Here is a 14,247-nt window from a genome sequence, read left to right as displayed (position 1 = left end):
ATGAAACTCAGCTCACAGGCTGGATTCCATGAAAGATTCAAGCGTGAAAGCCTGACAGGTGCTCATTGCAAATTCCCATGCCTGACAACATGTCGAAAGAAGAAAATTCCAGATCTGCAACATGTTGAAAGAAGAATTTTTGGGTATTGTCTCAGCAAATGTTGCATCCAGATCTGACGACATGTCGAAAGAAGAAGAATCCATCCAGATACTATAAGATGAATTTTGACAGGTGCTTTGACAGGTGCTCATCGCAAATTCCCATGCCTGCTGGTATCAGGGGTATTCTTCAGGTTAGCAGAGAGAACATTTTGGTTGAGTTCTTGAGGGCAGTTGGCATTCATAATTCGAATCGCGTGGAAGCTACAGCATTGTTGAAAGCGTGCAAGCTGGCTCCTAAGCTTGTACATGGGCCAGTAATCATCAAAGGCAACACTGGCAATGCTACTTCATGGGCCAGTGATCCGTCTTGTCCTTGGAGAGTGGCTAATCTCACTGAGGAAGCACGTGATGTATGTGCTGGTCATGACGTCACTTTCTCTTGAGTCCATACCGTAGGGAAGGTGGCATGTCCCAGAGAAATCTTCGCATTGCCGAGAGCAGATCTTTAGTTTCAAGCAACTTCTCACTGCATGAATTCTGCTTAGTTTTATTTCTGTTTTTCTGAGGCATCCTTGTTTGTTTGGCTCCCTTCTCATGAGGCTCTGTTTTTTCCCCTTTTCTTTCTTAAAAATTTTTCTTAATACCCATAAAAAAAAGAAAGGAAAAAGATGAAGAAGAAGATGGCACTCAATTCAAGAACTCATCTTTCATATTAGGGCATTCAGATCTAAAGCTGTTAGTCTTGGTGGAGTTACAAATCCTCGGAAAGTCAATCCTGGATTTGTTGATCCTGGAATTGACAGATATGTTGTTTGGTAGACAACCAGGACATGAAATCAGTGTTACCTAGACACTTCTACTTTCTGGGTTTTTGTCATGCTGACACTTGGGGACTCCTAGACACACTATTCAGGACTCCTCTCACATTCTAGATTTTAGCTTGTTCTTTTTGCTTCTCTGATATTTCATTGGGGTTATATAATTTATTTATTTTTAAGAAAGCAAGTGATATTAACACAAACAGCTACACCTCAAGAAGATTTGGGGGGGCGGAGTTCTAATGTCGTTCATACTTGTTTCAGATCTTCCAAAAATCTTAATGATGTATAACTATTGGAGATACATAATCGAATAAACTACTTCCTAAAAAAAAAATTTGCATGATTGTTTAGGTTTTGTTAATCAATTGTTTCAGTTTACACTACTAGTAATAGGTCCTTGTAAGACCAATGTGAATGTTTATCTTCTTTTCTTTTTTTTTTTAAAGAAAGCCAGTTATACTGATACAAATTACTATGCCTCAAGATGATTCTTGCATGATTGTTTATGTTTTGTCAATCAATTATTTGTCAGTGTAGACTACTAGTAGTAGGTCCTAACAGGATCAATGTGAATGTTCTTTTTAGGTTCCCTTTTTTTTTATTGTTTTCTTTCATTTCAAGGAAGTGGCACAAATTTGAGTGTAGAAGCAGGGAACCATCCATTTCAAATGTTAGCAAGTATAAACAATGAAGAAGCAGGAGAAGTTGGAAGCATGATTCAAAGTGGTAGCAGCACCTATCCCGAGATTTGTCAAACCCTGGAGGCCCCAAACATTGGATCTGAGGCAAATCCTTAGATTAATGACTCCAAGATTGACGGATGCAAGCATCCAAACAGGATCTTATTTTCTGTAGGCAAAAAAATGTCATGAATGTTTCCCAGCTCTTTGATTGACTCCACACTATGCATTCTTCTCTACCTCTGTTTCTTCTTTCCACTTCTTAATAAGATTTCTTGCTGCTGATCGAATAAAATAAGTGAACATCGAGTCTTTTGTTCTTATCAGCAACAATTAGATTTTGTTGAAAGGAAAGTATAACTATCCATCAAGCTAGTGTTGAGTCTGATTCCAAAATGATAAATGAGCACAAGCTGAAACCTAAGTTCAGAATCAACAATGTCCCTGGATCCCCATAAAGGAGTTAGTTCACAACTCAAGAATTAAATATAAATGTGAAGGTTAGCTTGATAACCTGATGGGTGTTAATCATAGATAAAGATGAGAAGTGTACAGCCTGAACATAATTCTAGCATCACACTCCTACAAATAACAGAAACACCGCTTGCAAGTGAAATAGAGACCGCATAATATTAGAATACACCACAAGCTAAAATAAATGTGTGATTCAGTAGACAAGTGATAAACTGAACATGGACTGTACAACAAAATGGAATTTGCAAGAACTAAATGAAACTCAGTTAGGCAACCGGGCTCATGTATAGCTTCCCACCCATAATCTTATAAAATATCAGTTGAGTGAAGGATCAACTTTCACAACTTTGTTTTACATGCTTAACAAAAAAGAAAAAAGAAAAGAAAAGAGTTGCCTGATATTTTATTATCTTGGTGAGTTTTTCATTAACTTGAATCAATCAAACTAGGAACTAGAGAACCCTTTTCAAATCTCAGATGAGTTTCTGAAACGAATACAATGTTTCTAAGACTCAAATAGGAGAACTAAACTAGCTAAGTATGCCTAGAAAATCTTTTTGGCAGACAAAAATAACATGCCTGGAAAATCTTTTTGGCAGACAAAAATATCAAAGAATCTATTTGGAACATTCATCTAGACATCAGTTCATGGGAAACATGATACAAAGAATTATGTCATATACTTATATAAATCTCATATCATGCCCAGGTACCAATAGTCGTTGAGAAGCTACTTACCAATTTTCGCACATCTGCAGACGGGTCATGAGCGAGAACAAACAAACCCTGGAGGTATTGATCCATTGATAGCAGTAAAGCCTGCATCATGGTAATATGATAACTAACACCTCCACCTAAAAACACTAACAAACTTTAGAATGTCTGTGTAAAAGGACAATAGAATCCTAAATATACTTACCGTTGGCATCACCACAATGAACTGATTTACAGAACCCAAGGAAAGTTTTCTGAGCGATGGATGTGGTGACTGGAAAAACTGAACAAGAAAGACAAATAAAAACTTAAGATAACAATTCATCTCCAAAGACTAACAATACAGCCCTCAAATCAACCAGGGTAGCACAGAAATTGACAATGCAATTTTAGCAATTAAGAACTTATTCACCTGGAAGAGCCTGGGCAAGAATACATTGATTGGACGTTCAGCTAATCCTGGCACATCCGAATCGAGCTCTTCTGGAATGTCCTCACAAATCTACAGTATGCCGCTCGATCAATTCAGTTGCAATCAATTCATCAAGCATCTTAAAATACATATCATGAAACATGGCCCAGATTTCTAAAATACAAGTAATAGCAAATTTTTGCTACACAAGAAGTCCATTGGATAATTATGCATTATCAAACAAAAAACAATATTGCACCATCGAACAAATCTCAAATTATGTGTATTTACAGTTTTTGAGCATTTTGAAAGATAAGCAATCATCTGCTGAAGTCAAGACAACGATATTGTGAATAAGGACTTTGATAACGATAAAGAGGATAGGGAAGCCCAATCAGATTCACAAAAAGACCACTGCAGACACACACACAAAAATCACCAAGGCCATGGTCAAAGTTGTCCAACAATAATGAAGCCAGATCATATAGCATTCTCCTTGGAAGAGAGATCAAAATATGGCCTTGATGTCCCAGGACAGTTCTAAAGCAAAATACTTAGATTCTCTTTGCCACAAAATTATCTAGTCTCTGAGAATTTTATATTTATATTTTTTAGAAAAATGGGACTTCAAACTCAAAGAAAATTCATTGATTTTAATCAATCTATGTATTTGTCTATTGCATAGTTCCTGTGGGAGTTTTGTGCTCTCATTGCCAGTCCCAAGCCCAAATTAAGGAGGAAGGTACCGTCAGGTTGGCAGTCGGCGTAAAACTTTTGTCACAACTTTTACCATGAATACTGACAATTTGACAGTCCCTAGAGAGTTAATCTGGAGGGTGTTGGGAAAGGAGTTTCAAGAGGATATATTGACATAACTAACGATATGTATGAGGGAGCAGTAACAAATGTGAGGACTAATAGAGACAGGTGAGTTTCCAATTACTGTAGTCATGCAACAGGGGTCCAGCATTGAGACTGTACCTTTTGGGAGAGGTAAATAAGCATCTACAAGAAGAGATCCCTTGGTGTATATTGTTTGCAGATGACATAGTTTGGTTAACGAGATGCTTGTGTGTGTGGCCGGCGGGGCCTAGAACTATGGAAGGATGCTTTAGAATCTAAAGGTTTCAAAATTAGCTGGACAAAAGCAGAGTACATGCAACGCAATTTTAGTAACAGAATGAGTGAAAATGAGGAATTCGTTAAGATTGTTGACCAAGAGGTGCCCAAAAATGACCATTTTCAATATCTTGGATCAATAATTCAAGAGATCAAAGAGATTAAATGGATGTTGCTCATAGAATTAGACCTAGTTGAATGAAGTGAAGATGTACCTCTCAAGTTTTATGTGATTGCAAGTTGCAACATACAAATGAAGCTGAAGGTGAAATTTTACAAGATAGTTGTAAGACCAGACATGTTTTACGTGAACCGTCAAGGAACAACATGTCAGGAACAGTCAAGGAACAGCACTTTCATTGAATTAGATAAGCGTTGCGGAAATGAGGATGCTGAGATAGATGAGTGAAAGAAAAGTAAGGATAAACTATGGAAGGATGCTTTACAATCTAAAGGTTTCAAAATTAGTCGGACAAAAACAAAGTATATGCAGCACAATTTTAATAACAAAACGAGTGAAAATGAGGAATTCATTAAGATTGTTGACCAAGAGGTACTCGAAAATTACCATTTTTAATGTCTTCGATCAATACTTCAAGAGAGCGGAGAGATTGAATGGATGTTGCTCATACAATTAGACCTAGGTGAATGAAGTGGACACGTGCCTCTAGAGTTTTATGTGATTGCAACATACAAATGAAACTCGAGGTGAAATTTTCTAGATAGCTATAAGACCAACCATGTTTTATGTGAACAGTAAAGGAACAACACGTTCATAGAATGAAATAAGCATATCGGAAATGAGGATGTTGAGAGATACGTGACAAGAAAAGGAAGGATAAACTTAGGAGTAGCACCAATAGGTGATAAGATGGGGAAAGCTTAGCTGTAGGATCCTTCCAACCAGGTGCCCTCCTGCTTTGGACCGTGCTTCAGACACACTCATGCTCCCTCTTCCCCACCTATTTGTTTACATTTCGAAACAAACACTTCCCCACTTCTACACGCGAATCTATTGCCGCCGCATTTCATGCTTCGTGCAACTATAATTAGACATAGATGGTTTGGCCATGTGCAATAGAGACAACGAACTGCACCAGTTAGGAGTGAGTCAGTTCAACTTGAAGGCTCTAATAGGGCAAAAGAAGGCCCAGAAGGATGTGAGTGGAGGTAATAAGAAAAGACTTGAAGACCTATGGTTTAAATGAGGAAGTGTTCCATGATAGTGGAATGGCCTAATAGGATACATGTAGTTGACCCCAATTAGTTGGGATAATGCTCTAATGATGATGGTGACAACTTTAATCTTGAAAAATCCCAAGACTAGTCAACACTGGGTATCAAAGCACTGTTTGGAGCAAAAAAAAAAAAAAGTAAAAGTGAGCAACAGTTAACCATGGTCCAACCCAATCAATAGTGATCAAATAACTCTAGGAGAGTCAAATGGGTCATGAAGAAGTGTTCCGTGATAGAGTGGAATGGCCTAATAGGATTCATGTAGTTGACCTCAGTTAGTTGGGATAAGGCTCTGATGATGATGATGACAACTTCAATCTTGAAAAATCCCAAGACTAGTTAACACTGGGTATCGAAGCAATTTTCGGAGAAAAAAAAACAGTAAAAGCAAGCAACAATTAACCATGGTCCAACCCAGTCAATAGCGATCAAATAACTCTAGGAGAGTCAAATGGGTCATGATATATGAAAAGTTTCTAAAAGCACTCTATAAGGCATTCTGAGTTTTTCTGCAAAAATCAAGGGATAAGGTCGTTGACTGACATAAACAACAACAAAGGCAAAATAGGGAATTAGGCAATGATTGGATTTTTACTTTTATTTTTTTCGAAAGATAACAATTTATTAGAAACTCTCAAAACGCAAAGAGAAAGCATACAAGAGAGAAAACTACAAAAACAAAGATAGGCCGACGTCGCTTATTTAACGTACATTGCCCAGCTTGACACCAAGCCCTCAACTCTATCTATGACTTCTACATGACCCTCTTGCTCATTTTGAAAACAAAGCCCATTTCTAGACCCCCAAATGACCCAAAAGATAGCCATGATAGTCAGCCTCCAAACCACTTTAATCCCTCTACCAACTCCTCCGTCGTGCCATGCCCAAAGTTAAATTTTCTACCGATGCCGGCATCACCCAATCAATGTTGAAAGAAGAAGAAAAAATCCCACACTTTGGCTACAGACGAGCAATGGATAAAAAGGTGGTCAATCATCTCCTCTTGCCAAACACATCAAGCAGACGTTGGGAAGACCTAGAGCTCCTCTGGAGATTATTGATAGTTAGAATTATTTTCTTGCACACGAGCCACACAGACACCGCCACCCTGGGAAGGGCATCGTAGAACCAGTGGTGAAAGGGTGAGATATGGACGGGTCGCAAACAAGTTCTTCGAATAGGCTACATAAAGACTTGATGGAAAACTTCCCAGATCGATGTTTGCCCCATATGAACCGATCCTCGAATCGAAAATTAGGTAAGAAATTCTTTAGGAAGTCCAGCAAACTAACAAAAACATCTCTCCTTGTCCGCCAATCCCTCCCATCAACGGAATAATAATCTGTAATAGCAACAACGCGGTAGGGCCCCAAGTGGGCAACCCTAGGGAACAAATCATGAAATGTCCCGTCTCCACACCACTTATCGACCTAAAAACAAATACAATTATTGCTTCCCAAAACAAGTAGAATGCCTCTACGCACGATATGCTCGATGGCCGCAATCGCTTTCCAAGACCCCCGAGCTCTATACAGAGTAGAAGTTCTGACAGACCAAACTACTCCCTAAGTGTCATATTTGTGAGCTACCAAGTCCCTCCACCTCCTGCCCTCTTCAGTCCCAAATCTCCAGGTCCATTTACCTAATAAGGCCAAATTCATGACTGATAGGGCCGTGTTTGTTTTGTTGTAAATGCATGTAAAAGGGCGTCAATGAGTAATTATTGCAAATGTTAGTTGTTGGATGGAGAATGTAAATACATGCTACTTTCCTCATTGTAAAAGCCATTTGAAAAGGATCGACGTCCATTCACGGGCCCCACTATGAAATCTATAACATATCCGAGCCATACATCTATTTTACCGGAACATTTTAGGACATGAGCCCAAAAATGAGGCAAATCTGAAGCTCAAGTGGCCCACACCATAGGAAATCGTGGTCGTAAAAGGTTTTTAACAGTAGGAGTTCAACCCACTGTTTCGTGTGGTGTGGTCCACTTGACCTTTGGATCTACCTCAATTTTGGGCTCACGCCATAAAATCAACCCGCAAAACGGATGGACAGGGTGGATAAGCCACATACATCATAGTGGGCCGCACACGAAATTCACTCATTCCTCAGTTTTAGTGTTCAAAAAGTAAACCATCAATGTCAGCATCGAAAAGTGTGTGGGAATTACCTTGGTAAGTAATTATTACCCATTTACTGAGATTTACCTTGGTGAATTGGAAAAAAAACACGGTTTAGGGGTTTCAAACTGGCACCACCATCTTTGATCGGCCTACACGCCTCCTCCCACTTTAGATGATGAAATTTCCTCCCCTCGTTATTGTCTTTCCAAAGAAAGCATATTCTTAGCTTTTCATGCATTTTCATCACCGCTGCCAAATACTTTAAGAGAAACATAAAACACACAGCCATGTTGGAAACGCAATCTTTATGAGAGTGAGACGGCCTCCCAAAGAAAAGTATCGGCATTTCCACAAGATGACTTTCCACTCAATCCTCTCGATAATTTTGTCCCATAAGTGTTTGGGCCGCTTCCCAATACAAGCGAAAGGCCAAGATATGATGACGGAAAAGATCCTGATTGACAACCAAAAATGCCTACAAAATGGCTCAATTCCTCCCTTTCATCATGCACTCCCAAGTCCCAACATCTCCGATTTAGCCACATTAATCTTCAATCCTGAAGCCGCTTGAAAACAACACTAATATTTTCTGCAGGTTGTCCATAGAATGTGCCTTCGTGTCACAAAACGTGCCATCCGCATATTGAAGATGGCTTAAGTACTACCCTTCTCTAGCGCCTTGAAAACCACTAAATAGTCTGTTCTCCTCACCTTTTTGAAGCATCATACTCAGGGCTTCCCCAACTACAACAAATAGGCATGGGGAGATCGGGTCACCCTTCCTAAGACCTCGAGTTGCGCTGAAGAATCCTCTAGGCAATCCATTGACGAGTATTGAGAAGGGAGCATATTGCAGACAGGCACCTATCCAAGCCCTCCACTTGTGGCCGTACCCCAATCTGTGAAGCATGTAGTCTAAAAAATCTCATTCAACATGATCATAAGCCTTTTCGACGTCGAGCTTGTAGACTAGCCCGCTCTTCTTCTCTCTATGCTTAGTACCAATGCATTCATGTGCTATATGACATTGTCCAATATCTGTCTTCCTACCAAGAAAGCACCCTGATTTTCTGAGATCACCTTGGAAAGAACCACACTAAATCCGGTGGCAAGAATTTTAGCAAGCAACTTATTGGGGCCCCCAATGAGGCTAAATGGCCATAAGTCAATTAACATTTCAGCTCCTTCCACTTTTAGAATTAGTGCAATAAACATAGCTCCAAGCACCTTACATAAGCGCCCCCACTCTAAGAATTCCACAATAAAGTCCATGATGTCTTTCTTCCCTATATGCCAAAATTTCTTTAGAAAGACCATGGGAAAGACATCGAGGCCCAGAGCCTTGTCGTTGCACATGGAGTCTAGGGCCAATTTCACCTCTTCCTCCAAGAAAGGTCTTTCTAAACAGGCAACATCCTCAGAAGAAAGTTAACAGAATTGGAGGTATCCAATCTCAGACGCCCCCATCTCTCACTCGAAAGCATATTTTGGTAGAAGGCAACAATAGACTCACATATCTTGTGCTTATTCGTAACACTAACCCTGTTAACCACCAGAGAGGAAATTCTATCACCCCGAGCTCGAGCACTAGCGATGTTGTGAAAAAAGCAAGTATTCTTATCACCTTCCTTGAGCCAAACCGCTCTCGATCTCTACCGCCATTTAGTTTCTTCCTCTCTGGCCTTGCTAGCATGCAAGTTTGACTAGTCAACCCTCTTCAATCTACCTTCTGGGGAAAGAGAGATGTTTTCTTCTAAGGGGTCGAGCTAAGGAATTTCTTCCGTCATTTTATCAAACTTTTGTTCTCCACCGGCCAAAACCTTTTTCTTCCACAACTTTAATTTCTCTTTTAGCATCTTGAGTTTTCTACTAATTCTGAAGACAGCAAAACTGTCAACTACAATTGAGGCCCACCAATCTGCAACGAGCTGATCAAATCCGTCCACTTCCATCCAAGCTAATTCAAACCTAAAATGGACTAGGTCCCCAATTATCATTACCAACTTTTAAAATAATAGGCCTATGATCAGATACTACCTTCGGGAGAGCACGTTGAATAGCCAATGGGACTCGTTCAAGCCAATCCACTGAAAGTAAAAATATGTCCAACCACGACATGATAGGGATTTCCTAAACATTAGACCAAGTGAACCTGCCCCCCCCCAAAGGCAGGCCACCAGATCATGTTGGGCCACCCAATCGAAGGAGGACATGCTCTTGGTAACCCTACCGCCACAAGATTTCTCAAAGGAAAAAAGGACAACATCAAAATCCCCTACGCAACATACCAAGGGGCATCTCATCTCTATCTAACGTAGTCGAGTTCAGCCCAAGACTGATCTCTCATATTGCAATAACATGGATCGTGAGCAGTAGAAAAAACCCATAGAAACCCTGAACATATCTCCCAAAGAAGGATGGAGACGAAGAATCTATCTGCCTCCATCTTTGTGACTTCCATGCAACCAAAATACCCTCTGTTGTACCCACATCATCAAGAACTGCCCAATCAGATGATTTTACCCCCCAGATAGAAGCAAGTGTACCTCTATTCGTTGACTACAACTTGGATTTGTGGATGGCAATGATGTCAACCTTCGATCTTCTGCAATCTTCTTCACATGGCCCTCTTTGATGCATTCCCCAGCCCTCTGACATTCCATGATAGAATAATCATTGAACAACACTTTCCCGATCTAACCCTTGAAGAGCCACCTACTCTAATCACCAAATCATAATTAATGGTACATTCCATATTCACCAGCTCCCTCCAGCCTCTAGGGGATTTCCTGGATTTCGCCTTAAGATCGACTTGCAATCCCCAAACTGCCTTAGCCCAAACAAATTGGAAGAATTCATATGCATCTTCAGCTCGGGTCCCATATGACATACCCAACTGCCCCACTTCCCTCTCTAAAACATCTTTGGTCCATTTAAGTTGCTCGTCAGAGATTCTAAAAGGTTTGCCAATTTTATAACATGAAGAGTGGTCCGATTCCACACGTCAATCAGAAAAAGGGTCGGGGATGTCACACATTTTCTCAACGCAAAAGGGGGTAACAATGAGAGCTTCTTCCATTAGGTCATCTTCACAAGGGGGTAACGATTGGATTTTTTTTTTTTCCTATAGGCCGTTGGATGTGCATCTATATGTTTGACAAAACTATGGATGATCAAGGATTCTAATGTGTCGATTTCGAAATATTTGAGTTTTCTCATTGAAGGACATACTGGCCATTTCCATAAAAACGTGTAGTTCGGGAACACATCTAGGTTATGTTTTTAAGGAAATTTTCTGTTAAAGATGGTCCATGACTTATTTCCAAAAAATATGTTTAGTGGGGACATTTTGGAGACTGAGGATTATTTTTCCAAATAAGATTTTGGTCAAAGTATATTCTCTTTCTTTTTCCAAGAAAAAACTTTATGAGTTTTTAGAGCAGATTTTCAGTGGGTCTTGGAAACCAAAAACCCCATGAACACGTTTATGGAACATATCTCTATTTGTTCACTTTAGTGAATCACAAATACTTGTTGGCTTGTGTGTGTGTGTGTGTATGTTCTCTTTTCTTTTTAACTGTTGAGTTTTTGTTTGGTGGGTTCCTTCTGTAAATTGCTCATTTGTTGCAATTTTTTGGTTATCAATCAATCTACACACTTCATCATTGTCCACACTTTTCGGAATTCTAGATTGAACCGTAATTCCACTACAAAGCAATATTTACCCCAAGAAGAACTCCGAGAAAGTATACCTCAAAGACAGTTGGCGACGCCCCATCATTGGGAGGTATACTTCGTTGGACGGATGACATGGATAACATCTTAATCGATGGTCTAATGGAGTTAGCAATATCTAGACGAATGAGTGGGGCCAGATTTAAGAAAGAATCATATATGCCAATCGTGGAGAAAATGTTAAGTAAACTAGGGCTAGTGATCAGCACCACCAATGTTACAAACAAGCTTTGCACAGTTTTTTTTTTTTTTTTTTTTTTTAAAAAAAATTTACTTCATTGTGAGAGATTTGCGTAATGCTTCAGGATTTGGCTAGGGTGATGATTTAAAGATCGTCATTGCTCCTGATGAAGTATGGGATGACTATATTAGGGTGAGATTCACTTCTAGTATTTATGCTTACATTCTATATTAATATTGTTTGATTATGTGTTTATCTATAAACATGACGGATTGCTTTTTTATGCTCTTTAATAGTCCCATCCGAATGCCACACGGTTTCGCGGAAAACCTTAGCCAAGGTATGACAATCTGGAGTACGTATTTGGGAACGACAGGGCTACAGGTAGATCACGTGCAACAGGTAATCTACCTCCAAGATCAAGTACTATGAGGTGGAGAGATACAGAGGATTCCACAAATCACATTGCCGATCTTAATGATGACACCTTCGTTCTCTCATCTGATGAGCTCGGGGACACAGCGTCAAATATCCACTAGTCATATGACAGTCATAAAGGGAAAAATATATCGCATCCAGAATGGAAACGCTTATAGGAACACAAACAACACAGTTAATTCTAGGAAGAGAGTGAAAATGGTATGATCGGTTGAACTCAAGGGCAGTGGAATGGTCGACATAAGCGACACGATGAAATCGATTGCAAAAACGATCAACCAAGGTAAAGATTTTCGGCGGATGTCTCAAATTATTCCAGCATTGGAGGAATTATATGGGCTGACAGGGATGAGGTGTTGCGGGCAATAAAGTTACTTTCTAAAGAAGAAGCATATAGAGTTGCCTTAATATTTCGAAAGAGAAGAAACTTCAAGTCATGAGGATGTTGCAGATCGGAGCTGGGACATTCATTGATCTCAGTCAATATGAATGGTTAGGAGGTCCTGGTTGGGACCATGCGAAGGTTGTGGTTTACAATATTATTTTTTTGGGGACGTATGCACAAGGCACAACCATTCGATTGTTGTGGTTAAAAACTTCTGCCTTTTTTTACATGTTTGTGTTATGAGCTTTTTGTATGTTTGGACACACAACATTTTGGCAGGCATACCGATCTTCATTTGGTTTGGGTCGACCCACCTATATATAGTGGGTAGGGTTGTTCCAAAGGTATGGAATATTTACTTCCCAAATTTTATGGTGGTGAAAGAAAGATTGGAACGTCGAGTAGTGTGAAAATTCCGCAATACCATGTTCCCATTGTCGACTGACCATCAGACCTTTGATAACTATTAAATTGGTGATAAATATTAAATATTGTAGTTGTCATTTTGTTGGATGTTTTTGTAACTTCTTGCAGGTGAACATGCTAATGACCCTTGAAACAATATTATATGTTGGGAAGTTGGTATCTAGTATCCTATATTGCACCTTAATAGCTTATTCACAGGATGTAGTCCTTCCTGACCTACAAACAGTTTTACATAACTAATAAATCGATTACAGGTGATCTCCTGTCACAATTGTAGCTTAACTATCGCAATCCGTGAATGTATAATATTGGCCTTTACTACTTTCTTTGTGGACGATTGAAATTATGATTATGGTGTAGTCCTTATTGTGTAATAGCTTTTTTTTGTATAGATGAGTAAGGTATACGTAATATTCAACGGAAAAGAACCAGGAATATATTATATATGGGAGGAATGCCATGCACAAGTTGATGGATTCAGCCATGCAAACTTCAAGAGTTTCAAGTCTGCAAACAAGGCCAATAAAGCATGGGAAGCATTCACGGGTGTGATCCTGGATCGAAATCTACACATGACCAATTCTGCTAATGACAACATAAACAGGTTCATCATTCCGCCTATTGATGAAGTCGCCGACCATGCCTTTGAATTGCCTCTAGTACGCCATATTTCATAGGATCAGCACCACCACACGTAAGGGCTCCCCACTGCGCTACAATATGTCGCAAATCTTATTGTGACTCAACAATAATGTTGCTATTTGTGGTCGGTGTTGTCGTTCTGATGATGACCTTCCAGCTCATGGTGCTATACCGTTGCAAATAAGCTTGGATGAATGGAGCCACACACCGACTTCACCCTGGCAGTATCCTTTGACCTGCTTATCTCAATCATGTTTTTTGGGGTTTTGGGTTATTTGGCTACACATATGGATGTATTGATAGAATGTTTGGCTTTTTTGTAAGCTTTTTGGATTATTTTGCTTTATGTGGATGGGTGTTGTTTGTCCTATTTTGTTGTTGGGTGACACCTGCACCAACATTTTCCTCAATGCATAGCCTTCAAGTGCTGATGTATATCATGTTCAGAAATAATATTGGAGAAAGGATGGACAACGGGGATACTCATTGTATGTGTGAAATCCACACTGTCTATCAGTTCATCTACAACATATTAATTGTACGCGGAAAATCTCAAATGATGGAATCAGCTCACGGAGAATATTGGATTGGCCTAATTCATGGATCACCTCCAAACAAGACTCAACTAATGGATGGAGTGGATCAAGATGATATCAGGATGGGCCCTCACAGTCACAGCTGGGGTGCCACATGATTCCGGGCACACATTGTGGACACATGGCATTCATGTGACCCTATCAGATAACTAGA

At 39.7% G+C, this 14,247-nt stretch overlaps 1 protein-coding gene across 2 annotated transcripts in view; it reads right to left on the bottom strand.

The window, feature by feature from the left end:
• Positions 1-14,247, bottom strand: part of LOC131237475 (transportin-1) — an 85,241-nt gene that overhangs the window by 58,575 nt on the left and 12,419 nt on the right. For both annotated transcript variants that reach the window (XM_058235265.1, XM_058235266.1), the window contains exons 3-5: positions 3,204-3,293; positions 2,997-3,074; positions 2,816-2,896 (exon numbers count right to left, since the gene is read on the bottom strand). In XM_058235265.1, coding sequence (XP_058091248.1) covers positions 2,816-2,896; positions 2,997-3,074; positions 3,204-3,293 — 249 coding nt within the window. The remainder of the gene's footprint in view (positions 1-2,815; positions 2,897-2,996; positions 3,075-3,203; positions 3,294-14,247) is intronic.

The sequence above is a fragment of the Magnolia sinica genome, chromosome 2, assembly GCF_029962835.1.
Source record: "Magnolia sinica isolate HGM2019 chromosome 2, MsV1, whole genome shotgun sequence".
In the NCBI taxonomy this organism is placed as follows: Eukaryota; Viridiplantae; Streptophyta; class Magnoliopsida; order Magnoliales; family Magnoliaceae; genus Magnolia; species Magnolia sinica.
This window is presented reverse-complemented; position numbering and strand designations above follow the sequence as displayed.